At 34.1% G+C, this 27,366-nt stretch overlaps 5 protein-coding genes across 7 annotated transcripts; 1 reads left to right on the top strand and 4 right to left on the bottom strand.

The window, feature by feature from the left end:
• Positions 1–6,311: 6,311 nt before the first annotated feature.
• LOC116775659 (uncharacterized) lies at positions 6,312–8,816 on the bottom strand. Its single transcript, XM_032668594.2, has 8 exons — positions 8,676–8,816; positions 8,346–8,459; positions 7,840–8,122; positions 7,372–7,739; positions 7,246–7,298; positions 7,083–7,167; positions 6,584–6,654; positions 6,312–6,465 (listed from the first exon to the last, which is right to left on the bottom strand). Exons 1-8 carry the CDS (start codon positions 8,679–8,681, stop codon positions 6,447–6,449), a joined length of 999 nt encoding a protein of 332 aa, XP_032524485.2. The 5' UTR covers positions 8,682–8,816; the 3' UTR covers positions 6,312–6,446.
• Positions 8,817–12,193: 3,377 nt separating this feature from the next.
• Positions 12,194–14,806, bottom strand: LOC133319735 (pro-resilin-like). 2 transcript variants are annotated; one of them, XM_061525131.1, is made up of 6 exons: positions 14,607–14,806; positions 14,203–14,264; positions 13,706–13,840; positions 13,466–13,526; positions 12,532–12,663; positions 12,194–12,469 (listed from the first exon to the last, which is right to left on the bottom strand). In XM_061525131.1, the coding sequence occupies exons 1-6, from the start codon at positions 14,610–14,612 to the stop codon at positions 12,317–12,319; spliced, it is 549 nt and encodes a 182-aa protein (XP_061381115.1). In that variant the 5' UTR covers positions 14,613–14,806; the 3' UTR covers positions 12,194–12,316. The 2 variants fall into 2 exon arrangements, with proteins under 2 accessions (XP_061381115.1, XP_061381114.1); XM_061525130.1 differs by having other exon boundaries at positions 13,466–13,532.
• A 2,149-nt stretch (positions 14,807–16,955) lies between these two features.
• On the bottom strand, positions 16,956–19,594 carry LOC133319728 (pro-resilin-like). Of its 2 annotated transcripts, XM_061525082.1 has the most exons (7): positions 19,183–19,588; positions 19,054–19,083; positions 18,923–18,975; positions 17,901–18,848; positions 17,656–17,791; positions 17,419–17,553; positions 16,956–17,308 (listed from the first exon to the last, which is right to left on the bottom strand). In XM_061525082.1, the coding sequence occupies exons 2-7, from the start codon at positions 19,057–19,059 to the stop codon at positions 17,180–17,182; spliced, it is 1,407 nt and encodes a 468-aa protein (XP_061381066.1). In that variant the 5' UTR covers positions 19,060–19,083; positions 19,183–19,588; the 3' UTR covers positions 16,956–17,179. The 2 variants fall into 2 exon arrangements, with proteins under 2 accessions (XP_061381066.1, XP_061381065.1); XM_061525081.1 differs by having other exon boundaries at positions 17,419–17,791; positions 19,183–19,594.
• Positions 19,595–22,322: 2,728 nt separating this feature from the next.
• LOC116775642 (uncharacterized) lies at positions 22,323–23,777 on the bottom strand. The gene has a single exon (XM_032668570.2). The coding sequence runs from the start codon at positions 23,218–23,220 to the stop codon at positions 22,345–22,347; it is 876 nt and encodes a 291-aa protein (XP_032524461.2). The 5' UTR covers positions 23,221–23,777; the 3' UTR covers positions 22,323–22,344.
• Positions 23,778–25,849: 2,072 nt separating this feature from the next.
• Positions 25,850–27,317, top strand: LOC116775670 (spherulin-2A-like). Its single transcript, XM_032668608.2, has one exon. The coding sequence runs from the start codon at positions 25,929–25,931 to the stop codon at positions 26,850–26,852; it is 924 nt and encodes a 307-aa protein (XP_032524499.2). The 5' UTR covers positions 25,850–25,928; the 3' UTR covers positions 26,853–27,317.
• Positions 27,318–27,366: the final 49 nt, after the last annotated feature.

Below are 27,366 nucleotides of genomic sequence, written 5' to 3' on the forward strand. Positions count from 1 at the left end.
TCATCATATGAACATTTGATAGAGCTAAATGAAGCTTTCAAAGAAATTAAATACGACGTTTTAGGTTTAGCAGAAACAAGAATGACTGGAAACAAGATCGAAGAGTACGAAAACTTCATTTTCTGCTACACTGGTCACACACCTGGAAGACATGGAATAGGTTTTATAGTTAAACACCACCTTAAAAATAATATAGAAAGCTACCTTGGCATTTCTGAAAGAGTAGCCATATTGAATTTGAAATTTGAGAGCACTAGCTTATCCATAATTCAAGTCTACGCCCCTACTGCACAAGCAAGCGAAAAGGAGATCGATAACTTTTATGCGACAGTAAATAGGGCAATGGAACTAGCACATAAAGACCTCATACTGATGGGCGACCTAAATGCTAAAATTGGGATACCAAAAAAAGAGGAGTATTTAATCATGAAAGCACAAGGATATGGAATTAGAAACGAGAGAGGACAAAGATTAATTGATTTCGCCAGGGAAAACAAACTGTCAATTTTGAACACATTCTTCAAGAAAAAACCAAAAAACAAATGGACCTGGCGATCACCGGATGGAGCGAACAAAAACGAAATCGACTTTGTGCTATCAAACCGACCACATTTATTCAAAAATATAGAAGTACTGAACATTAACTACCCTTCAGATCACAGGCCAGTAAGAGCTACAATATCACATGATACACTTTTCAAAAAAAGTAGAACAAAGTTTGCTAACTGTCAACAGAGTATAATAAAAAGTGAAGAGGAAATCTCCAAGTTCAAAGAAAATCTAAATTCTTACATATCGAAAGACCAAATGTTCGCTCAGACTATTGTCCCAGTCCAGAAATATTACGACAACTTAATTAAAATCATCACCTCAAGCTTGCAAAATGCCCGAGCAGCACAAAACCCAAAGAAAGTCCACAAAATATTTTCAGAGCGTACATTAAAACTTTTTCTAAGAAAATAACACCTGCAAAAAAGTTCAAATAAAACTAGAGCAACAAAAAACGAAATCTCGGCGCTTTACAAGCTTGTAAACAAATACATAAAAAAAGACTACGCCAACTACAGATACAAAACAATTGAAAAACATCTACGCCAAACTGGAAGCACGAAAAAGGCATATAAAGAGCTGAAACCAAACAAAACTTGGATAGAAGAGCTAAAACGAGGTGAAATAGCCAAAAACAATCGTTGCGACATCATCAGCATAGCGACAGAGTTCTACAGAGATCTCTACAGCACAAAAGAACCAGAAGACACTAACCACGAAAACCTAAATTACAACAGCGACGGTGACATACAATTAGTTGAAAATGACGTCATTGAAGCATTGAACAAACTGAAACTAGACAAAAGCCCGGGCTCGGATAACCTAGCAAACGAGACTCTAAAGATAGCCGCCCCAATACTAGCTACACCTTTTACAAATTTGTTTAACTCTATCCTAGAATCTGGTGAGACACCCACGCAATGGTCTGAATCTAACATAATTCTTTTATACAAAAAAGGAAACCCGAATGATATAGGGAATTATAGACCAATAAGTTTGCTGCCGAGTACATATAAGCTATTTTCTACAATCCTGACCAAAAAAATTAGTTCTACATTGGAAACAAGTCAACCCGTCGAACAGGCAGGATTCAGAAAAGGCTTCTCCACCATCGACCACATCCACACACTCGAACTTATCATCGAGAAATATCAAGAGAGAAGTAGACCATTGTACTTGGCTTACATCGATTACAAAAAAGCATTCGATTCGGTGTCACACAACCATATCTGGGAAACTCTAGCAACACAGAATGTGGAAAATGAGTATATAAGAGTTGTCAAAAGCATATACAGGAAGAGCAAAAGTAGAGTTAAACTAGAGACAGCGGGTTCTTGGTTTCCTATAAAGAGAGGCGTGAGACAGGGTGACCCACTGTCACCTATACTATTTATAGCCACATTAGAGTCGATAATAAGCAAGCTTAACTGGAATAAATGTGGTATAAAAGTTAAATCAAAGCATTTAAGCCACCTATGTTTTGCCGACGACTTGGTACTGATATCAGAGACAGTAAAAGAACTACAACACATGGTAGAGTTACTAAACCAAGCGAGCAAGGTCGCTGGGCTAGAAATGAACCTCACCAAAACTATGGTAATGACCAACAACATCAAGGTACCAATTTACGTCGACAACGTGCCTCTCCCATATACGGAAAAATACATTTACCTAGGCAAACAAATAAGCTTCGACAGACAAAACAACTACCAGGAGATTGAGCGCAGAGCCCAGTTGACATGGAATAAGTACTGGAGCTTTAAAGAAATATTTAAGAGCAACATGCCAATCAAACTGAAGACTAAGGCTATGAATTCCTGCCTTATACCATGCCTAACCTATGCTTGTCAGACATGGAAGTTTAACAAAAATGTCAAAGATAAAATTATAACGTGCCAACGAGGAATGGAGCGGAGTATGCTAAACATAAAGAGAATAAACAAAATAAGACATACAAAAATACGCAACATCACAAAAGCAACAGACGGTTTAGCACAAGCTCTGGCGTTAAAATGGAAGTGGGCTGGACACATAGCACGCCTGCAAGATCACAGATTGACAAGAAAAGTGTCAGAATGGAGGGGGCCAGTGGGCAAAAGTAAGAAAGGGAGACCTTGCAACAGATGGGAGGACGAGATAAAACGAATAGCGGGTCCAAACTGGATGCAAATAGCGCAATCCAGAGAAAATTGGCTACATTTGGAGGAGGCCTTTACCTGCAGAGGGGTTCCTACAGAATAATATACTTAATATTTAGTATTAAAAACTTGCATAAAATAACGGGAACTATTAACTTAAAAACTTTAAAACTTATCTAACTTTTTAAATTAAAACTTTCATTTGTATAATTAAAACTTTTGATACTAGAAAACAATTATTTTTTTGTAAGCGTGAATTTTTCTGAGGAAATAAAAGGCTTTTTTATTTTTATTTATTTTATTTATTTTATTTAAACGTCACTCAATGTTGCCAGTCGTTATACTATTTTCGCCTGGCATTAATTTTATAGTTATTTTATTTATGCAAAACAAAATTTATTTATCAAACATTAAACGATGATTAACTAAACAGTATGACCATTTATTGAAATAAAATAATACAATAATATATCTATAGCCTCCGCGCTAATGGCGGTCATCCCTGCTGAGGAGAACAATGAGACGGGGTAGAGCACACGATCGACAAGACGAACATGAGATATATGTACATATCTTTAGAGTTTTTGACTAAACTATAATAAGCACACTATTACTCACTTATATATATGTTTACTTTTTAAGATTACAAGTGTTGAGTTGACCTATCGTTCCACTCAATGGTAATTAGCGATGAAGCCTTGTATGGTGAAAGCCATATATCTAAAAGATAAAACAGATTTTTCTTTGAAGATTTTCAAATTGTAATTCTAAAGGTCTATTATTTTATTGTGATCGTGAGATAAGAAAAGTCTTAATCTTCTTCAAGAGAAACAACGAAAAGTTTGAGTCTTTCCATTAGTCTGGTTGTCCGCGTGTTGAACGAAGATGGAGAAATTTTGTCATGTGATTCTTGCACTGTGTTCAGACAGTTTTCAGACTTCTAGTTTTTTGTCCGTCTTACTCACTGCGATATAAGTATTAGTTATATAAGCATTTATGACTAATTTATTACATTTCTATTACTAGTAAATTTTTCCCGATTGATGTACTCTTGGTAGGTAGTAAATTACTATTTTTTTCATACCCACGTATCCTGTTACGTCAATTACTAAAGCTATCCCGTGGTGCACCACCAAAGCGATGAAGGTAACCGTTGGATTTAGTGGGTAGTACTAAACCTAACTCGGGGAATCCCATATACCCCTCCGACTTCCTGTTTAGTTCGGGGAAAGTGAAAAATCACTTTCCTAAATTAAAAACATTACCGAAAGTTTGAGTAATTTCCAGGGTTCAATATAATTACATTGATCACTATTTTCTTGGAATAAGAAAATGAAATTAATAAAATGAAATGAGTCGAAGTGTAAGTCTTCTGGAGGCAATGCATAAGAACAATAATTTGTTACGGACAATACTTAGTACAGATCTCTAAACATATTTTATATAGTAGTTACCCCTTAAAGAAAAACATAAAAATAACTAGGTACCACCTCGGCTGCGAACGGGCTCTTTACAAAAAATATAAAATAGCCTATTTAATTTTGAGAATTATTAAACTTATATTATGATAACTTTCAAATGGGACGCCATATTTAAATGATTTAAAAAGTAATTTACAGATACTGATGTTGGCTTGAAAAGGAAGTATTTTCTTTTGTTAAGACTTAATACCGTATTTATGGGAAAAGCTTTCCAATAAACGCTTTAGAAATGCCAATTTTTAAATGTAACATGGATTTAGTATGTTATCCTTAAGGTATAGACATATGCCACCGCGGACTTTTCTGTAGACCTATATAAGATACACAATTCCACCATATATTATTTTGTTATATCTCAAAGGCTTTAGGCAGCGTTTTCGTTAAAAGCTCTCAGACGGCTCATGTTTTCCCGACATCTTCAACAAATATCGTAAATGTACACACAAGTAAATACAAAAACTTCACAAATTATATACTAAAACCTTCCTCGAGAATCGCGCTATTGAGTGGTGATAGCTGTTTTATAATCAGTGCAGTAGTTTTTCCGTTTATCGCGAACAGACAGACAGACAGACACAGCGAGGGCCTTTGTTTTATAATATAAAAATAATATAAGTTTTTTGGACTAATTGTAAATAAGAAAATATTCTTATAAATAGGGCATCTTATTATTATTAATTCTGAATATAAAGTATAGTATTAGGAAAGTGTCAATCCATACTCGACATTAAAAATGGCAATCATAATATTAATTGTATGATTTACATTTTTATCAACGAAATCATTATATAAAGGGCATCTAGTCTGAACACAAACATTCTCTATTGTACAGCGGATACAAAAACATGTCTTGTTTACTAACGTTACTAAGTGCTTTCATGTAAGTAATGAAAAGTTGCAAGCTAAAAAAAAAACTGAGAGGCTTTTGTATTCAAAATATTCCTTTAAATTTCTAAGACACAAATATTGCGATATTTTCATTTTATTTACATAAACATATTAAGGTTATAAAATTATTATTTTTTTAAACAATGTTTTAAATAATGCGTACGAATTTTTTTTAATAAACATATGTATGTACAACGCAAGTGAAGTCGCGGTTTACAGCTAGTCCTTAATAAAAGACAAGTTTTTTTAAAAGCAAGGAATTTTGTGACCCGGGTGTTTTTTTCATCCTCAGTAGATGGATCTTAAAAGTAATTCATTTAAAATTTTAGTATCCTAAAATTAAATTTTTTAATTCTGTTACTACATCAAAATAGCCCAACCATTTTGCATCAAATCTAATCATAAAATAGTAACCTTAATAACCAAATGTATTATGAATAATCTTAAATAACCGATAAAAACATTATTTAAAAATTAAACTCAGCAATCAAACTTTTTGATACAAGGAAAAAAATAGTTTTGATCACAAAAATGGTATATTAAAGTTAATATATAAATTCAATATTCTCAACCAAAGTAAAATTAATATGTCATTATAAGAAATACAACGCAAGACGAGTTAATCTATAAATACTTTTTTATTTTCAGTATAATCAATGGCTCTGTACATTCATACAGACAATGGCCGTCGGTTGATCACATGAACAGACTAAAACGAACTCTGGTGTGCCAGAACATCGTGCAGGAAACATCAGATGATGATGTACCTGTCTCCACCACCAACAACAGCACGTCTGACAGTAACGGACCGGGGTGTGCATACGAAATAAAAGATAAGAATTACAGCGACGATGAACTCATCTCAGGAAACTGGCAACACAAACAGCCAAAGAGATCGAGGAATCTCCAACAGTATGCCGTGAGTAGTACAACACCATCTATATAACTAAAGATGTTTCTGTGACTAAGACGATTGTACAATTTTAATATTTACTCTACTAATGTATAATTAATATATCTTTATATTTTCAGGGAGCACAGAGCTTTCCCAAAGATCATCAAACCTCGCCATTGATATTCATTCTTCGACCAGTTCTAGGTTAGAGACCAGCTCTTGTCCAATTCGGAAACAATTTGAATGCTCTACTGATTCGAAAATTATATGTTATCTGTGCATGTCATTATACGTCATACATACGTCATCCTGACTTAGCAAGCATTTATATTCGTAGGTAATAAATAAATAGGCCTGAAATAATTATTGTATACAAATGTTTATTCAAATGAAATAAATGTTGCAAATAAGTATGCTTTATTATTCATGAATATACTGGATATATTTATTGTAGTAATTATTATGTATTGTGTATCCGATCGCCGCTTGTCACAATCAATTTTTCTTTGAGAATCTGGGAAAGAAGCGAAATATATCGTCAGCATCTAGAGTCGAAATCTGAATTATTCAGGGCGAACTTAAATTGGTTTTGGTTCATTTTATACAAATTGTAACCCTTAAAACTAAGTTACCTGAATTTAGGTGAGAAACGACGTCTCCTGACCGCGTTGCTATCGACGGCCTGCAGGCTGTTCAAGCTACCCTGTTAACGAAAACAGATATTTAAATAAATGGACAAAGGACAATAAATTAATGACATCCCAAAAAAGCTTGCCCTAAAACGCAAAAATATAATTATGAACCGAAGACGATATTTCAAATAAATTTTGTAATAAGATGTCAGGGGTAGGCGCTAAAACTAAAAATGTTGTTAGTGTTACTTTATCTTGTTCACTCAGGACAATGAATTCTTCTCACAAAAGAACTCCATATATTACATCAGAATAGTGACGAAACCTGTCATGATTCTTTCAGTTTTTAATAAAAATCTATGATTTCCAATCCCGCAGGCCCCTAAACCTTACTTGTGCTGTAGTGACACTAGAAGGAACGCCATCAGATAAACCGTATACATTTTTTTCGGTCGTAAATGTTAGAAAAAAAGGAATATTCAAGGTTTAATATCTATACCACGAGTTCGCCCTGAGGAGGCCCGTACTCAGTGAAACCAGGTGGCCCGTACTCAAGGAAACCTTCCGGAACCTGCTCCAGAGATCTGGAAATTATGTTGTATTGTGTAATGATTTTTTCAGTACTAATTCTCGAACGAATATACGTGACAAAATTTCTTTACCCAGACTCGGCTACATAAGAATTTCCTTCATTCAGGGATGCGCTGACTTCCACCTGTAAAGTATATATATTTTTTTATTAAATAGAAGTTATATAAAGTTGTAACCAGAGAAATTTTCAAAACTACCTGCTGGGATACGACTCCATTTTCCAAACTGCCAATGATATCTGGAATATTTAAAACTACTGGCTCTGCTTCAAGAACGGCGTCTGTAACTTCTTGACCAACTGATGCAGGTGTCTGAGTGGAAGGCTCAGGTAGATCAGGATGCTCAGTAACCTCAGAAAGTGCAGGTAGCTCAGTTGACTCGACATTTCCTTCAGATACCACATTCCCAAGTGATTCACTATATACGCTCACTCCATCCTCAGCACCGGCGTTCTCTGATACGGTGACTTCTTTTTCTTCATCAGTGGACAATTCAATATTTGCAGCTGTTGTTTGCTCTACCGATTCTTTGACAACATCTTGATCTACTGACACTGCTGAGGTGGCTAGAAAAATTTTAATTATTTCGTGTACACTATTTTAAATACTTAAAATTAACAATTTGTCTTATTTATTAAAACATGTGGGTATATGGTAAAAATATACCTTCAGGATTAGCAAGGTTGAGTTCAACGTAAAAGTTCTGTTCGGTGACTGCATCGGGGAGTCCTTGGTTGAGGATCTCAGACAGCACTGGCGGACCGTACTCGCTGAGGGAATTAGAACTGGCAGCTTCAGAACCGGTCAGTTCTTGGGAGGGAATGTCTGAAGGCTTCTGTTCTACGTTTTGCGACACCGCTGGTAGACCGTACTCCTGAAGAGCGACAGATCCGGAGGCCTCAGACAGATCCAGAATCAAATCGGAAATTGGTTTAGAGGCCACAGGTTTCTGAAACAAAAATATTAAATGTCCTAGATGTAAGGGTAACTCGTTATTTCTCTCTTCATTCCAAATATTTTTAAAGATATATTTTCTTTTATTTCGTTTCTCTTAAGGAACCTCACAAAATTTATTATCTAGAAAGACCAGTGATTTTTACTAAGTCAAGAATTTTACTTTTTATTACATTGGCGAACTTGTAAAATTTAAGACATATTTTTAAAATGTATACCACGACTTCAGTGGGAAGATAGAAGGCGGGACCTTCGGGTTTCCAGCCACTGGGAAGGTAGGGTCCTGAACCCTTAGCAGATACAGAGGCAACGACGAAAAGAAAAGCAAAGACCTGGAAATATAACACGCATTAACACTTTACAGTTCATATTAAACATAAATAATTAAATTCTTATATTACAATATTTACTTAATTTTGTCTTTGATAAGATGAAAATTCAAAATAATTGAAATTATAAAGGAAACATCACAAATAAGATGCAAGACCATAGAATATAAATACTTATATATATTATAGACTAATTATAAAAACGAAATTTTATATTACCTTCATGTTGTTAAGATATCGAGATCTTCGAGATGTCTGATGCGAATGATGCTGGATAGAGATCAAGACCCAATTTATATTAAAGTGGATTTATTAAAACAAATTCAAACATCCCAAGGTCCGCTAATATTGGAATGAACATTTTACAAGCGACGCTAGAGCTCGCTTTGTTTGAATATCAGCCGATCGTGATGCTGGGAGACAATAAATTAGAAAATAATTACACGTCTCTGTGAATCTAGTTAATTTATAGGTAGATTTAAATTCTCTTATACAAAAAAAATATAAGTGATATGCCTCGTCTATATGTATGTGAGTTGTCTGCGACATGGAGACTTGTCTCCATGCTATACAAACCTACGACAGTTTCAATCATATTTTGTAAATTTATTTGATAAAAGAATGTGTCCTTAAAGTAACATAGATGTGCTGATTAAAAAAATATATATATATTTAATAATATTTTATACTCACTGTCATTAAATGAGTAGTCATAGCTCAAGAAGTTTTAAAGTTAATAATTTAAACAGTCCAGTACAAACTATGATCTTAATATATAAATATATATATGTAAACGGTTTTCGCTTTCTTTTTACAAAAGAGTTGTATTTAAATTATTTTTTAATCTTTCTTGATATGTTTTTTAAGGTTATACTAATATCTCCTTTAATTACAATTAGTTTTTTTTTTCAAAAATATCATGATCGGTGATTTTGTAGTTTTTTCTATGTAATTCTTGCTTATTATATAATATAATATTCTATTTAAGCATGTCTTAATATGTTAAAATAACGTTATATATATAACAAATTTAATACGTCTTCTATCTAATCTTTTTGAAGTCAGTATTTGATTTTATATTATTATCTCTTTTTCAAGAGAAATATAATTTTTACGTCGATGTCACAACTACAAAATTATTATATCAACCATTTTTTTATTTAAAATGAAATTTAGTTTTTCTGATACCAATCATTTTTACATGTTAACTATCACATGCCGTCTGTCCGTGAACGCAATGCTGAAAAGTAATCAAAATTTCGGGAACATGTGGAGAAAAAAAAAAATAAGGTAGACCATCGAAAAAACATACTTTAATTTAAACGTGTTCATGAAAAAACCTTAGATATGATTAAATTTTTTTTTCGCTTAAACTATTATATATATATATTTATATTGAATTTTTTCCTACACATTTAATATCTATTTATTTTATTAATAACAAGCAATGAAACAATTGATAGATATAAATTTTGTTTACAACAAAAAAAAAATCTAAACGAGACTGAATTGATAGAAATTTTAATTCAAATAAATGTATTTACATAGAAAATCAAATTAAAAGAAGCTCTTAAATTAGTCCACGTCTCATGGTGTACCACGTAATGTGAGGTCAGCTCAGGTCAATATTGACCTGTTGACCTAAAACGCGATTTATTTGACATCTACCTGATGTAACTTACACCACGATTAATTAATTAAACTATAGGATGTAGGATTAGGGTTACGCGAATAATGGTGTTTATCATTATTTTTAATAGCTATACAATTGTAATTACTGGTAATATTAAGATTTTGTTAGTGAAATTAAAGGACTATATAATGTTAACTATAAGTACAATTGAATGCAGTGAAGTCTAAGTATATAAGTTTAGCTTAACAACAATAGAAGGAATAAATCAAAGTGTTGTATTGACCTTGATGATTATATGAGATCATGTGAGAGTGAGTTTTATTTGTTTAATAAAAAAAAACAACGATAAAAGTGTTTACAATTGTCGAATATCAAGTTTCGAAGTTAAACACTGTCCTAAACGTAGTAATTACGGAAATAGGCTCCTTTATGCAATAATTTTATTAAAATAATATTTTATAAACAGATTTTCCTATGCAATATTTACGTCAAATTCGTTCGGGACACATTTTTTTTTTCATACAGCTCGCACTTGACTTTTTCTATAACATACAGTGCTTATTCTCTAAATGCCTTTAAAGATTTAATAGCCGTCACACCATGAAGTGTTTAAGTTAAATCTCAGATTAAACTATGATTAATAAAACATATTTTTCTTAATAACAGTGTCAACTACTTTTAATGTAAATCGAGGCATCTTGTATGTAGTCGCAGGTGCAATGCAATTAGTTAAAAAGACCAGTACTCGAATTCGATTGCTGTAAAAACAGTTTGTTGTATATTATCAATAGACATATTATAAAACAAAGTCCCCCGTCGCGTCTGTCTGTCCGTTTGTTCGCGATAAACGGAAAAACTACTACACCGATTATCAAAAAGTTATCATCACTCGATAGCGCGATTCTCGAGGAAGATTTTAGTATATAATTTGTGAAGTTTTTGTATTCACTTGTGTGTACATTTACGATAATTGTTGAAGATGTCGGGAAAACATGAGCCATCCGAGAGCTTTTAACGAAAACGCTGCCTAAAGTCTTTGAGATATAACAAAATAATATATGTTGGAATTGTGTATCTTATATAGGTCTACAGAAAAGTCCGCGGTGGCATATGTCTATACCTTAAGGATAACATACTATATCCGTTTTACAACTTTTCAAAATTGGCATTCCTAAAGCGTTTATTGGAAAGTTATTTACATAAATACGGGCTCCTAGTTCCTTTATATTTTTCAGGTCTGATTACTCAACAAAACTTATGTTTGAATAATAAGTCAGATGTTTCATTCACAGAGACTTAAAGCTTGAGGCATGAAGAATTTTCATTAATTTTTTGTACCACGCGAGTGTTTATAATCTTATATATATATATCGGATTTATTATAAATTCATTATTTTAAAGACAGGACGCCAGCCTCGCTGACGTCACTAATGTCACTTGTTTCAGTACGTTCCAGATATTTTAAAATGAAACTTCAATTCTTCTAAATGTTCTTGTATTTCTCGAAGGTTCTTCATTATCACATTCTTTATGATCCGCACTCGCTGAACTCTGCAGTCCGCTGTCGTGCGTCCAGACGTCATATTTATACCAGAATTCAAACATAGTTCTATTCTTTTTGATTTCGTTTTACTTTTAACAATAGTAACGACAACCAATAAGTTGTTATAATAATTGATGACAGCCTTGAGTTATTTTCCTGTTGCATCCGTCATTGAAGCTGCTGGCACCGATATACATATAATATAATTTTATATATATAAATACATATTCAAAAAAAGAAAAAATAGGCTGTTGAGTGTGAAACTTAACTTTATTTTTAAGTTAATAACAAAAAAGTTACACATAGTAAGTAAGAATTGAATCTGTGATAAGAATTGATTAAAAGAAATGTGAAGAAAAACAGGCAGGTTATAATGAAGGTAACATGAGAAGAAACCGTTTATGACTTAGGATAAAAAAACATCTAAATTATTTGATTTATATCTGCTAACTGTATTTGGTAACATTTTTATAAAAACATTACAATAACATTCATATCACAATAAAAATTGATAGTTATTCAAAAATATTTCAAGTAACAATTAGTTGATTTATAACTTTTGAACGCACCAAGAATGATAAAAGAAGTAGGAGAAATAATATTCTTTATTAAAATGTGGAAATATTATAGAAGGGTAGTATCGAGAATGGAATACGCCATCATGAAGTAGTAACGATTCAATAGTCAGTATCCTGAGCGCCCCCCTCGCCCCTCTCGGCCGCCCTGGTTGTATTCCTTGTGTGAGGAGTCATAGCCAGAGCCCCCAGCCGAGGCGCCCGAGCTCCTGTAGGCCACCTGGGGTTGGAACCCGCGACCTTCAGCTCCATCGTCCACTGCCTGTACATTGTCCAAGTCACATTAACGTCCAACTTAACAATGTCCTACAAGCTCCTTCTCACCTGTCCCCTGCCGACTGGAAGCATCACGCGGTACTGACCCTGGCTCCTCTCCTCGAGCCTCTCCTCTCTGTGACCGAAGTCTGCTCCCTCCAGCTCGTTAACCGAGTAACCGAACATATACTTGGCCGGATCCTTCGAAAGAACATCGGGACTTTTATTCCTATCATCAATATCTCAATACATATTATAAAACAAAGTCTCTCGCTGCGTCTGTCTGTCCGTCTGATGTCGATAAACGGAAAATCTACCGCACCGAGTATCAAACAGTTTCATTCAAGGTCAAATCATTCGATAGCGTGAACCTCGAGGAAGGTTTTAGTATATAATTTGTAAAGTTTTTGTATTTACTTGTGTGTACATTAACGATATTTGTTGAAGATGTCGGGAAAACATGAGCCGTCCGAGAGCTTTTAACGAAAACGGTGCCTAAAGTCTTTGAGATATAACAAAATAATATGTGGTGGAATTGTGTATCTTATATAGGTCTACAGAAAAGTCCGCGGTGGCATATACCTTAAGGATAACATACTAAATCCATTTTAAAATTTTTAAAAATTGGCATTCCTAAAGCGTTTATTGGAAAGTTATTTACTTAAATACGGTATTAAGTCTTATCAAAATATAATTCCTTATCAAGCCTACATCAGTATCTGTAAATTACTTTTTAAATCATTTAAATTCGGGCGTCCTATTTGAAAGTCATCGTAATATAAGTTTTATAATTCTCAAAATGAAATAGGCTATTTTATATTTCTTTAAGAGCCCGTGCGCAGCCGGGGCTGGTACCTAGTCACTTATATTATCTTCTGTGCTAGAGTAAACTGTCATATTTCATATTGGGCACTGTCATACTGGACTGCCAGACGTCTCCGTTACTATACTATAACTACCCGCTACTTTCACTTTACTTTTACTTTATAAAGATTATTATTACCGCTGGTTCCTGTGAGGGCCTCCTTCCCGTAGCGTCGTCTCCGACACCCTGACCCCTAGAACTGATCCTGAGGAACATTGATGAGGTTTATATGAACAGTAGGGTTTAACATGTAAATATCAATATTGTATTTTAAATTAAATCTCTTATAAGGACTACTCTTTATTATTATTATTGAATCGTAAACGTTGTACTCATTATGAAACCTTTCTATACTCCTAACATTTCTAGATCTCGTACCTTTCAAGGTTGTTGTCTCCGTGTCTTAGACCCGAGCTCGTGTCTCCTAGCTCCTGAACTCTTCGGAAGTCCTGGCCCGATGAAGCTGCTCTAGAGAAGCTGATGACGTCACTTGGAGGAGGCGGAGGAAGATAGCTGGGAAGGAGGAGAAGTTAGAGATGAGTAGGATTCACTATTATGAAATATGTTCCTTGAAATATGAGAAACATAGACCTAGAAGTAAGCTTGAAATTAAATCACGGATTCAAATTCGATTCCTGGTTGTAGTAAACATTTAAAGTCTATAATTTGTTTGTCTATTAGAAAGCTTGTCTCGCATATTATAACAAACTTTACTACGGCCATTAAAAGAGATTTGTATGTGAGGAAATGCTTGAGAACCAATCTACCTCACCCCGTGCTCAGTAGCAGGATGTCGTATACTGCATTGACTGTGTTCTACTGCCGTTAATAATAAAGGTTAAACGGTTCCAATGTGAAATGAGCTTCAGAAATACCTCTTCGATATTGGAGACTCCGCTGAAACAAACGCCGCGGCACCGACGAGGAACAACACGAACTGGGAAATAACATCTTGTTAAGAGACGGTCACTGACACAGATATTATTGTATTTAATAGTTACAAATGAACACATAGACGACATTATTATATATAACATTACTAAGGAATAGGTGACCATCAAACCTGGCTTGTTTTATATGTGAGTAAATGTCACTCGAGCATTAAAGATAAGACAAATTTGTGATAAATTTCGGAATTGTGTTAGAATAATAATCATTTAAAAAGTACAGTTACTTCCATAGACTATATAATATATTTGGTATAAAAGCTACAGTGACTTGATTCGTCATACATTAAGACACACAAACAACAAAACAGTGAATGAACAAAAGAAGTTACCTGCATGTCGACCAGTCAGGGAGACAGGTTGGAGTGATGCTGAGAGGAGATGCAGACGGTTTATATACTACGGATGAGATGAGGGATGAAATATTACCGGCGATTACCAACACAATGCACACGACACATCTCAAGGTGCACACGACTCCACACAAAGACACTAGTCACCACGGTCTGAGTTTGTGTAGGTACGGAGAAGGCTTTTGGTAGAATAGCCTCATCCGGCTTTGCCTGCACGATGTTTGGATACAAACAATCCTACTATTGACATTAACATATTGTATGTCACTGTTAATATTTAAACTATTTAAAATTGTTATTTTGTGACAGATATTAAGAAGCATTGTTTATAGATTGTCGCTGAGAACGAACATCGGCCGATGATCCGACCATGTAACAGATACTTTACTAATAGTTCATCTGAGTGACTCGATTTTTGTAAATTTTGTTTGACGATAAGAGACAACAGCAAAATATAACTTTTCTTATCTCGCAAAGATTTTTTATGTTTAATTCATGTCTAGGCGTAAGTTACACGTAACTCTTGCAAGCAATTTATAAACAAACTCAAGCAGAAAGTCATTCTTTCTAGAATATCAACAGACATATTCGACAATGAAAGAACTAGCGCTCAGTCTAGACTGTAGTTTAGGAGACGCTCACTGAGCTGCAGACTGGATTCCTTACAAGCGAGAATTTTCAAGAGGAGAGATTATGTTGTTTTCATCTAGTCGTTTTTCCTCCGTCATTGCTTGAATTATAGTAATTTTAATTAAATACATACATTTAAAATTCAAAAGACCATTTCGTTGTTCAAATAAAAGTAATTTTAACTAAAACCTAAGAAATTCAAGATTTAAAAACAGGAGTTGGAAACAGTCAGTTGCCAATATGCATGAAAAGTGACTCTGGACCCGACCACGAGACTTAAACGATCGAGATGTTCGTAAGACACGTTGTTGGTGTTCATTTGTTGTTTATCTTAAACAGTATTTTATTATATATAATACTACTTTTCGCCCGCGACTTCGTCCGCGTAAAATTCAGAATTAGTTATATATAGCTTTCACTCGTGACTTGGTCCGCATTGGATAGTTTTTTTGTATATAAGCAACACAACTCATATTATGAATGCCTTTTCTTCCATAAATACAAATTGCCTTTGAGTGTATTATTAAAACACTAGTTTTTATCGCCGACTCCGTGTGCACCTTGTGTCTCTTTTCAAAAGTTTTATGTATAAATGGCCACATTCACAATAGGGAGAAGTGATTACAACTAATGCTATACTTAGTCTTGCCGAACATATTGTAACAAAGAAAAACGAAATTCCCTTGTTAGACGAAACATTTATAACTGTTTCAGTATAAAGTTTAAAACATTCAAATAAAATAAATAAAATATATAAAACGTATTAGAAACGATGACTAACCCTCGAGTCCCTCCCTCTCTCTTTGGGGAGTTCGTCACTACCATTCGTAGGGATTGTTTCAGGGACTACAAATTATCATTGCGTTAAGAACAAGCCTCACCCGCTAAGACTGGCCGTGCATCAGTATCCCGTGCATAAAGGTCGGGAGTAGAGGACGGACAGTCAACAGATGACTGAGTGGAACAAGCTTTATGACCTGGTTCAGAGTCTTGATGAAAGACCCGTCCTGAACGATAAGACTTTTACTTGTTAAATGTTTGGAAAATGTGGCGAAATTAGAAAAATCAACTCTAAGAACAATTTTTATGTCCTCGTTTTAAGTTCCCCTTAACTATTAACTAGTGGCCTTGGTTATACCACCCTATACTTTTTTAATCAGTTTTCAGTTCACTAATGACCAACTTCACGTAATCCAACTAGTGAAGATCAAAAGCGGCGTTGTTCTTGCAGGACTGGTCTTGTTTTTGTGTTTTGTAAGCTCTTTACCGAGACATTAACTAACTTGAATGGACTTTAGTATGGCTTTGTTAATTCTTGCATTTAGATATCACTGAAGGCAATCGCGGCGATTCGAATCTCTCTGTAGCCCACTATATTTTAATATTGACCACTAAAGATATTTTATAAACAAGAAAATACAAGGAACAATCGCATTAAAGTTACCGATTAGAAATTTAAAGTAATATTTTGTTTATTTTGATTGTAACAGTATTTATGGAAAGACTGAGTATAAACAAGGCAACTGAACGTTGAACCCTCCATTGGGAGTGTAAAACCGAAGTTATTATAAATTATGACAATTATTCTTCTGATCGGAACTGATTGTCTTATAAGTCTTTGTATTTTCGTAATGATTGTGTGATAGGAACATTCTATAATAAGGGACAACAAATTGTTTTTACAAAACTTTATTCCGCAGCACATATCCATGTACATTGAGTTATTTTTTTATACATTTTTATTTTTGCTTACAATAAATATATTGAGTATTTAAAGCAGTTGCCATTCCAACCTAAGCTATAGTTATTTTACAAAATACGTAACTCCTAAGAATGGCACAGAGGTCAATGAACCTTCATCAATTCCGTAACAATAGTCCACGTGTTGAGTGAGTCCGAATACGTCAAGCCGAGGTCTCTGTCTAGTAAGGTCCGTCAGCTGATCGTTGGAGGTCGGCAGCGTTGTCATCGTAGCCTCCGCTCCGGACGTCGACCTGCTCCACGGAGATCCTGGGTTTGAATCCTCGCTCGTCAGCTTCGTACTCCACGATCTAGAGGCGATATTCAAGGGTTGCTTAGTGAGTGATAGTAACATCATTACATAGCCTCAGTAAAGGCCTAGTGACTGTATGGGGCATCACTTCGAGCTCCAGTTCATCACCTGTTTGGTTCCATCAGGCAGCACCACGAAGTACGAGCCCTCGGCCCTGTTCTCCTGTCTCGTCTCCGAGTGACCGAAGTCGCTGCCGCTCTCAAGGTCGTTGACTTTGTATCCGAAGTCGTAGTTAGCTGGCTCCTGGGAAATAACAATATTATTAACACAAATAACCAAAGCTCTTTCGAAAAAGGCATGATTTCTGCTGTTAGGGAAGTAAAGTAACGGGAAAGCAATATTTACTTGGTTCAGAAGTTCGTCGAGAGCATTTCTGTCATAGTTGTATCCTTGAGAGTCCTGGGAACTATACTGCTGTGGTGTTCCGTACTGCTCTGAGGGCATGCGGGCTTCAGGCGCTCCGTATAGAGAAGACGGCGATCTGAATGGGTTAAAGAGGGTCGGTTAAATGAAGACTCCGAAAGCTTCTACCAACGCAGCAGGTCTGAGGAATGATTCTGCTTCAATTATTTTGTTGTCTATAAACTAACCTTGCAAGATCATACTGTGGTATTTCAGCACTATTCTTTAAGTTAAAATCATTTTCTGGCACACCGTATTCAGTTGAGACTCCACGCTCGCTCGGAACCCCATAGGATTGAGACACAGTACGGGAACTGGGCAGGTAAGTCTGAGAAACGGTCTTTGGACTTTGGGAATAAGAATTAAAGTTCCTTGAACTCGGAGCTCCATATACAGTGGACAAAGACCGAGGAGTTCCAGAAGTTGGTGACGCAGAGTTTTTGGAACCGAAAGATGATTGGAAGCTTCTTGTCACAGATGAAGTCTTGGCATTAAATCCAGCCGAAGACGCTTGCTTTCTTATTTGACCAAACGACTGAGCACTCCTCAAACCGGGAGGACCGTATTTGTTAGCGGGAGACTGTTCATTGCTTCTCTGAGATGGGACTCCATAGCCTTGGGACGGAGTGCGTTGTTCGAGCTGGTTGTAATCGTAGGATCCTTGAGGTGGAACTGAATACGAGTCTGAGGAGTAATCAGCACTGGCATTGAAGCTTGGGAGAGAAGCAGATTTGACTTGTGGCGCAAAGTCTTGAGACAAACGAGCACTTTGGATAACGACGTCTTGTTTATATGAATCTTGGCTGGATGGAGAGGAATGACTGGTCGGTGGACCGTACTGTGGAGACAGGCCGCGGGAATGAGGGACTCCATATTGTAATGATGGAGCGGATCTGAAGCTGGGAGGGCCGTACTCTTGGGAGAGTCCTGACCGAAGGTTGGGTGTTCCATATTCCCGAGAGATAGATGACCTCGTCGGGGTTCCGTATGTTTTTGAAGGTTGAGACCTTGCAGCTGTTACAGCGTACTCCTGTTGGTTCCGTGCTCCAAATTCTGGAACTCCATACTCTTGAGTCAGCGATCCTTGGTGTCCATGATCGTGGTGGTGAGCTGATCGTGATGAAGGGTAACCGTCTCTGTGAATAAAACGTTAGTTATTGTTCTTATCTTATTTCACATTAAATTACAATGATAATAATATTCAACTCACCCGACTGGTGGCTCAGCCAGAGTGAAAGACAGAAGACTCATGAATACGAAGACCTGAAACCAATTGAGTTGTAATCATTTGTATAAAGGCCTGAGGCTGATATGCTTACAGTCACGATGGGTATAACTCACCTTCATGATGTTAGAGACAGTGCAGTTCGTCTGAAATGTGAAACATATTTTTATTTTAATGTATAACACACACGGATTCATCATTACATATCTTGTGTAAACGGTCTGTAGTCTTATTGTGTCGCTCACCAAGTCAAAGTTCGCCTGTTCCTCTGTCAGGTATCTTCCCGAGCGCTTCCACTTGAGTGATACAGACACACGCTCCTCTTACTATTTATACTAATCAAATTCACAAATCATATCATCTAAAAGTGATGTCCAAAAGACGGTCACGATTTGAACCCTACTCCCTGGTGATAGAGTCTCCGAGGCGGGTGTGTTTGACAATAGTTAAAGTGTTTTATTGTGCTAAAACCTTCGGCGTGTCGACACCTGCCTGAACCAGATGTGCTATTGTTCGTGTAAATCGATAGTTTCGTTTAATGATACATTAACGTTGCGTGTCTCACGCTGTCTGAGGTGATGCGTCCACTGTTCATGTCACACGAATATATTTTGCCTTTGAATATAAGATGAAAATCAGATGCATATCTCTCACATGAAGTTTAGAAAATCATTGTATTATATCTCATGACTTAAAGTCTACTAGGACTTACCTTAACGTTTTTCCACAATTCGAGCATTATATTTTCTTGTAATTTAATGAAAATAGTATGAAAAAGGTTTAAACAAACAAATTTTTCAATCTCCTACATTACAACGTGAGCTTTAATTTTCTTAAAAACTACAGAGGCTTCATATCCATGCTTTTTATTTATGTATTTAAGAAAGAAAATCATCCATTAAAAATATATATCAAAATTATTGTTACTTCAAAAATATATGAGATTTTTATATAAAAGTAAAGCGTATAACGTTATTTTTGTAACTAATTATATTATGTGAACGTGGAGTATTTAATCGAATAATCGTCCCTCAAAAACCTTACATCATTTAAAAGAGCTAATACTCGTGTTGTATTGAAGTGGAACTATATAAAATGATAACACACCTCTTTTTGCGTTTGCTTAAAAACTTTTTTAAGGTAAACCTCGTTATTGTAAACTATTTGGAAGCCTTATTTATATAAAAGAATTTATTGATGGCAGAGGGGGCTTTGGTATATATTATGTAAATATAATTTAAAGAAAATAAAAGTATTAAAAAAAAATAATAGCTCGTCTCTTTCACTGAAGTATAAAAATTTACAAAGATTGATAGAAAATCTATTCATTGAGAAAAAAATTGCACTATTTAAAATTAATTTAGAGTATCAAAGAGAGTTTACTGTTTTGAATTCACGTGACTGCTCTAAGCTAGCAATAATTTTATCACCCAAACATTTTATTATACAAATGAAATATGTATGTATATATAACAATATCTCATTACCCTGTTTTATTGACGATACAACTCATATATGCATATCCCAATGTTTACATGGACGCTAAATACGAAGCGATAACAGTGTCCCATTAAAAATACTTCGCGTACGTATAAAGGTAGGTTTAAAACGATTCGTATGTAGTGTGAAACATGTGTTAAGCATATATTTTATATCTAACTATAGTTAAAATGCAATGGTGGTCATAAATGAGCATAATGAAACGCCGTATGAGCTCAACAAGAAGATTTATCGAATGTAATTGTCATTTAGCCTTGATGCGACAAACAAATTCACTACATGTACCTATTAATGAACTCGATATTAAAAAAAATAAAAAACAAAGAAATATACACAGATAATTTTTATCAAGCTTATTACGATATAAAAATAATAAAAGCGACTTTATTACAAATTAAATAAAAGATGGCATTATATTGTGGTTAATAGACATTATGCAAAAAAAAAGTTTGTATGTCAATGACAATAGTGACATTGAAGTTTAACCCGCAATCAATAAAACAATTCAAGACCTATATATGTTTAATTAATCCGGGGCTCCGCCTTTTTTGGGGTTTATTTTCTTCATTATTATATTGGTGATTTGTTGTTTAAACAAGAATGTGTGGAAAACTATATTTCGTAATGAATGCATTTCTTATCATTGAGACGCGTTCCAACCTGGGATGTTTCGGCACTTCCTCCTCTAAAAGCTTTCAGTCACCAAGTCATCTGATAAAATACTTCTTCTACTTTATGACCAAAACTATAAGAATAATATCATAATTAATTTACTAACAACTTGACGTTCATATTCAAGGCCTCAGTTACGGTAGTCTAAATAAAATTTACGAAATTTTCCAAAGGAACAAACTTAAATGACGACTCTTTTTACATTCTTCTGTCTATTTATCGAATTTACTCAAAAACAACTCTGAACACATAAACTATAGGCATTGTTACTAAATATACAATCATATAAGATTTAATACAAATTCGTTGTTTTTAATGAGAGGACGCCAGCCTCGCTGACGTCACTAATGTCACTACTTCCAGTACGTTCCATGATATTTTTAAATGAAACTTCAATTCTTCTGAATGTTCTTGTATTTCTCGAAGATTCTTCATAGCACCATTCTTCAATGGTCCGCACTCACTGAACTCTGCTGTCGTGTGTCCAGACATCGTATTTGTACCAAAATTCAAACATAGTTCTATTCTCCATTTAAACAGTCTTTGATTTCGTTTTACTTTTAACAATAATCATGAATACCAATAAGTTTCAATAATAATGGATGACAGCCCCAACTTATTTTCATGTTGCATCCGTCATTAATGCTGATATCACCGATATATATATATTAATATAAATTGTAATGTTGTTACAAAGAAAAAGTACTCACTTTCAAATTCTTCAATATTTTATTTTACAAACATTATACATTTCAGAATAGCGTATTATAAGTCTCAAAAAAACAATGAGCTTGCTCAACTCATATTAACTATGTAATGATAAACCTACAATATGCTTACTAGAAGTTTGCCATGTCACTACGTACTGATCGTTAATAGTTTTTCATTCATGAATCTTCTCATGGTATATCAATAGCGTAGGTATACGATTCGTATACGATGTGACGATGCTAGCTTGTGGGGGCACTGGTAAGTGATGGATTGAAAAAATAGTTAGTTGATACAGCTAATGCTCAAAAGATGGCGCTTTTACGAAATAGATTTCATATAGGATATTATTAATGTTTTTTTTTACATAAAATGAACATTATTATAATAAAAATCTGTTGACTTATACAGAATTAAAAAAACTAAACTAACGAAATCACATAAAGTGTATCATTAATTTGTTATGTCAAAATGTATGTAACCAACGCCATCTATACAAAAAAAATCCAATGTTTGTTATTATTTTTCTATAATGGCAACCCTGTCTCCTTGTCAAAAACTTTCAAGGACGCCTCCATAAAAGTGCCAAGCTTGATGGTTTCGTAAGTCATGATTTCCGTTTCCAACCCAGCGCTCTTCAACACAGCGATGACAGACGGACCATAGAAATGATGTCCCTTGTATGATTTTCTGAAATTCACAGCCACGTTACCTCTCAGTGTTGCCACATAAGTCACTTCAATTTCCAATTCGCTTTTCTTAGCCGTCAAAACCGCGGTCGCTGATTGTCCCGGTTTTAATTCGATCTCTACAGCGCTAGTTGAGCCTATAGTTACAGATTCTGATCTCTCCTCGCTCTTACCGTAAGTAGAAGTGAAAGAAATCTCTGTTGTGCCGGAAATTTTGGCGAAGATCACGCTGAAATCGTATTCGAACTCCTGCGCTACGCTGAATTCCTTAGACTGAGACCAAGTCGTACTTATAGTGTTCTCAACAGATTGACTCAAGCCCGCATTCACTTTGATCGTCAAATTTGATGGATTTTCGAAATCATGTGACAAAACTACCGTCTTCTTAAACGAGTTCCTCTTTATCCTTACACCGCTCACTCTCAAGATCGTTTTGATTTCCTCCCAGTTGTACGTTTTGTACAAATCACCCCACGGTGTCGGGCTTTTCAAGAACACGTCTCTTGGTAGAGTACCATAGAAACTTTTGACGGCTAACCTTAAATTATTTCTCTCGATATTGAACAAACTTATAAACTTATCGGTGATGATATTCTCTTCATATCCAGAATAATTTATAATAAAATCACTTATATCATCACCTGCTTCTAAATCAATAGTTATTTTTGCTGCACCAAACACCACCACACAAGTTAACACGATAAGGTGACGCATGGTTAGGTATTTTTAACTACAGACATCTATTGATAAAATATTTGGAAGTATTAATTGTTAACTTAACCTGTGACAGCGTTATCTTGAGCGCTGAATCAGGGTCCATTAGCATTCAAGTAAATAATTACTTGTATTCTTTTAAATATTTTAAAAATATATTACACTAAGTATACAAATAATACATTAGGTACATGAACATTGAACTAGTACTCATATATTTGAAAAATTCGTTGACATTTTGACTTATTGAGTGAAATTTTAAACACAAGCTGGCGTTGAGTAAAACGCTAAGATTTTCATCACGTAATTTCCTAAACAGACGCGACATGTCCAAAAATAAGAAATTAAAAAGTGAAATTGATATGGGTTATTTTTATTTGAACCTGCGACTCCCGATGTATAGCGTCAAAGCCGCTTTAACAATTGAGCTATTGTGTCTATACTAAATACAGTCTATACTAAGTACCTACTTACAGAAAGTTTTATATTTTACATACAAATGAATCATAATTATCAAATTCAAATAAAATATCGAAGGATTAAATAAAACAGGGAAACGGAAAACACTTTTTGAAAAGCTAAATTATGAATTAAGGTAATAAAATATTATAAAGAATTAGAGTGAAGAAGAGCACATCAGAACAAACAGTGGTGACGTCGTAGCAAAAACGTAGTATGTCACATTGAAACATTAAAAAGTACTATTACAAGAATTGTTACAAATTATATACATACTACTTTTTGTCCATGACTTCGTCTACAAATAGAAATATATATAATGTATTAAAAAAAAGACGTGCTAATTATGCGTAAACGACATCTATTATTTGTGCTCAAGACTTCATAAACAATGCAACCGTAACGCCGTGACCACACGGAAACTACAGCATAAATAATATCTTGTCTTATCCTGATATGCTAGCTGAATTACTGAAGAGTTTCATCGAAATACGTTCAGTAGATTTTTGCTTGAACTGTTACAAACATCCTCATAAACATCTTCATTTACGATGTTATTAACTTTAACATTGAATTTATGATCTGATAAATAGGTCAAGAGGCCAGATATATTTCACGATACAACAGTTCCGTGATTACAACACATTACTACGCATATATAATATTAGGCTGCCTTTAAAGATATTAAATACTAGCTGTTAACCGCGACTCTGTCTGAGTAAAAAAAAACACAATGATAAACCTTAAAAACCTCATAAGAACCGGCTTCCACTCGCGTGTACTAACGTAGAATTTCAGGATAAAAATAACCTACGTTACTCCTTATTCCATCAGCTACCTGCCAATAAAAGTACAGTCAAAATCGGTTCAGCTATTTCAGAGATTACCTCAATAAAAATATATTATTCTAGTGCGAATTAAGCCAAACTAAATATATATTTAGAGAACACACATTTAATTTGAACCGAACCTTTAAATTCCCGAACGCACCCGAAGTGACGTTAAAGCGGTGACATTTGGTTTGTTCATTTTACGCGGGAAAGTATTAGTCGACGCGATTTGTGTATTTGTAAATTGAATTTAACTTATTTAAGGTGTTTTGGCTTAAGATAATAATTAGTTTGTTCTAGTTGAGGTTTCATTTGTTGTTTAAAAGTACTGGCTTTATAAGACAAATTTATTTTTAATAATTTTGTTAGAATCCTAAGTGTATTTGTATGTTACGACAACATTTGTCCTGTGAAGACTATAATTATTTCGAATTGTTAAAATACACGAGATCTATTGAGATTTATGTCTACAACAGTTAAATTTGTTTCTCACGGGGAAAATAATTTGTAATTGGTTAAGTTACCAAACAATTTGCTAATAAAATTAACTTAAGACAGAAATTTTATTCGCTGATATGAATTGGTCTGTTTTTGTTTACCAATATAATTATATTTTTTTAAAGGTACTCGTAAAATAATTAAAACGAGTCAAGTTTCACGTCACACGCGATAATTTCCTAGTAGAACGACTGTAATATTTTTATATAATAAATATAATTACATTATCTATACACTAGGCGCCAGCCCCGGCTTTGCACGGGCTCGATACAAAAAATATAAAATAGCCTATTTAATTTTGAGAATTATTAAACTTATATTATGATAACTTCTAAATGGTACGCCCGATTTAAATGATTTAAAAAGTAATTTACAGATACTGATGTGGGCTTAAAAACAAAGTAATTTGTTTCGATAAGACTTAATACCGTATTTATGTAAATAGCTATCCAATAAACGCTTTAGGAATGCAAATTTTTAAAAGTTGTAAAATGGATATAGTATGTTATTCTTAAGGTATAGACATATGCCACCGGGGACTTTTCTGTAGACCTATATAAGATACACAATTCCACCATATATTATTTTGTTATATCTCAAGACTGAAGGCAGCGTTTTCATGAAACGCTCTCAGACGGCTCATGTTTTCCCGACATCTTCAACAATTATCGTTAATGTACACACAAGTAAATACAAAAACTTAACAAATTAGTTATTAAAACCTTGGTCGAGAAACACGCTATTGAGTGATGATAACTGTTTTATAATCGGTGTAGCAGTTCTTCCGTTTATCGCGAACAGACAGACAGACACACACAGCGAGGGACTTTGTTTTATCATATGTATATATTGATTGATTGATATATAAATATAATATCGATATCGACTCACGCCATTTGTTCCGTCCTTAATGAAGACGCTATGACATTGAGAATATATGTCTATTTGTGTATATTTTTATTGTGCGAGTGCAGAATCAATATTAATATAAAAGTTTCGTCAAGCAAAACCGGGTCAAACATTAGTTATAATGGTTTCGATGACAAATTGATAACTAGCAAGGAGATAAATCTCTATAATTTGAGTGATTCGAATCTAAAAAAAGGTGTGAGAATAGAGTTAGGCCGAATACCTGATGACGTGTTCCTAAACGAATCGCCCAAGTATGGTGATTTATACAAAACATATAAGTGGCCGAGAATTAGGAGGAATTTAAGCGTCAATAAAGCAGAAGTTATGGACGTTATAAGTAAAAATGTAATCGTAAACAAAATCGATCACATCAACAACACAACGAGGAAATCTAAAATAAAGATAAACGAATTTTTTCCAGTTGAGAATATTGTTTCATCAGCATGGTCCAAAGACGGACTGCCAGATGATGATATAAATTACAAAATTAATATAGATTTAATTCTAAAAAAAGTCACATTTGAAAATAAATGGCGTAACACAACGCTGAAGACAGTCGAAATACAATTCGGTTTAAAAAATCCAGGATACGTCGAAATCGAACCGGGAAATACAATTACTACAAAACTTACGGCTAGAAAAACTACAGCTCTGTACAAAATAACCTACAAAGCACAACTGACAGGTTCCATGATTGTAAATTTCGCTCATGTTTACGGTCAATATCATTTTTACGCGCCAAAAATATCGGATATAATGAAAGCGAACAGACTCAATAACGAAATTTTAACGACTGAAGTTATTGAAATCAAATGCTACACGGATCCTAGGATGGATGTGTTCGATAAGAGTACTGGCAGGAAAATGGCTATTATGTTTTTAAATAAACCTTTTTGGAGAAGAAAAAATAAAACTAAAAATAAAAATAAATAATTTAACGATATTAAAAATAAATATTTACATTTATTTTATGAAAAACAATTATTAAATATTCTATTTAATGAGTGTGATTTTAAATAGAACTAAAGTTTTTATGAATTTTTATTCCACAAATTTGTAATGAGCGCCATCTTATCGCTTCAGAGGGATAAGACATCAAATAAAATGTTTCAACTTTCATTATATGGATTTTATATTAATTAGTTTATACTTTATTAAATAAAAATATAAAACTAATACTGCATCATAGATTTTATCTTATTTGCATTCATTCAATATAAGTCGTAATATGATATTTGGAATACACTGTTAACAATTTAGTTCATTTTTCAAGCACTAGATAGAGCTGGTATCGCTTGAATGATCAAATTATTGAAGTTCATATCACTAAATAAGTTAAATAAATGTATATTAAAAACATAAATAAAAAATATTAAATAATATATTAGTACAAAATTTTAAAACTTATAGTATGACATGTTATAATAAAAACGTCATTGAACTGCTT

The sequence above is a fragment of the Danaus plexippus genome, chromosome 27 (genome assembly GCF_018135715.1).
Source record: "Danaus plexippus chromosome 27, MEX_DaPlex, whole genome shotgun sequence".
Lineage (NCBI taxonomy): Eukaryota > Metazoa > Arthropoda > Insecta > Lepidoptera > Nymphalidae > Danaus > Danaus plexippus.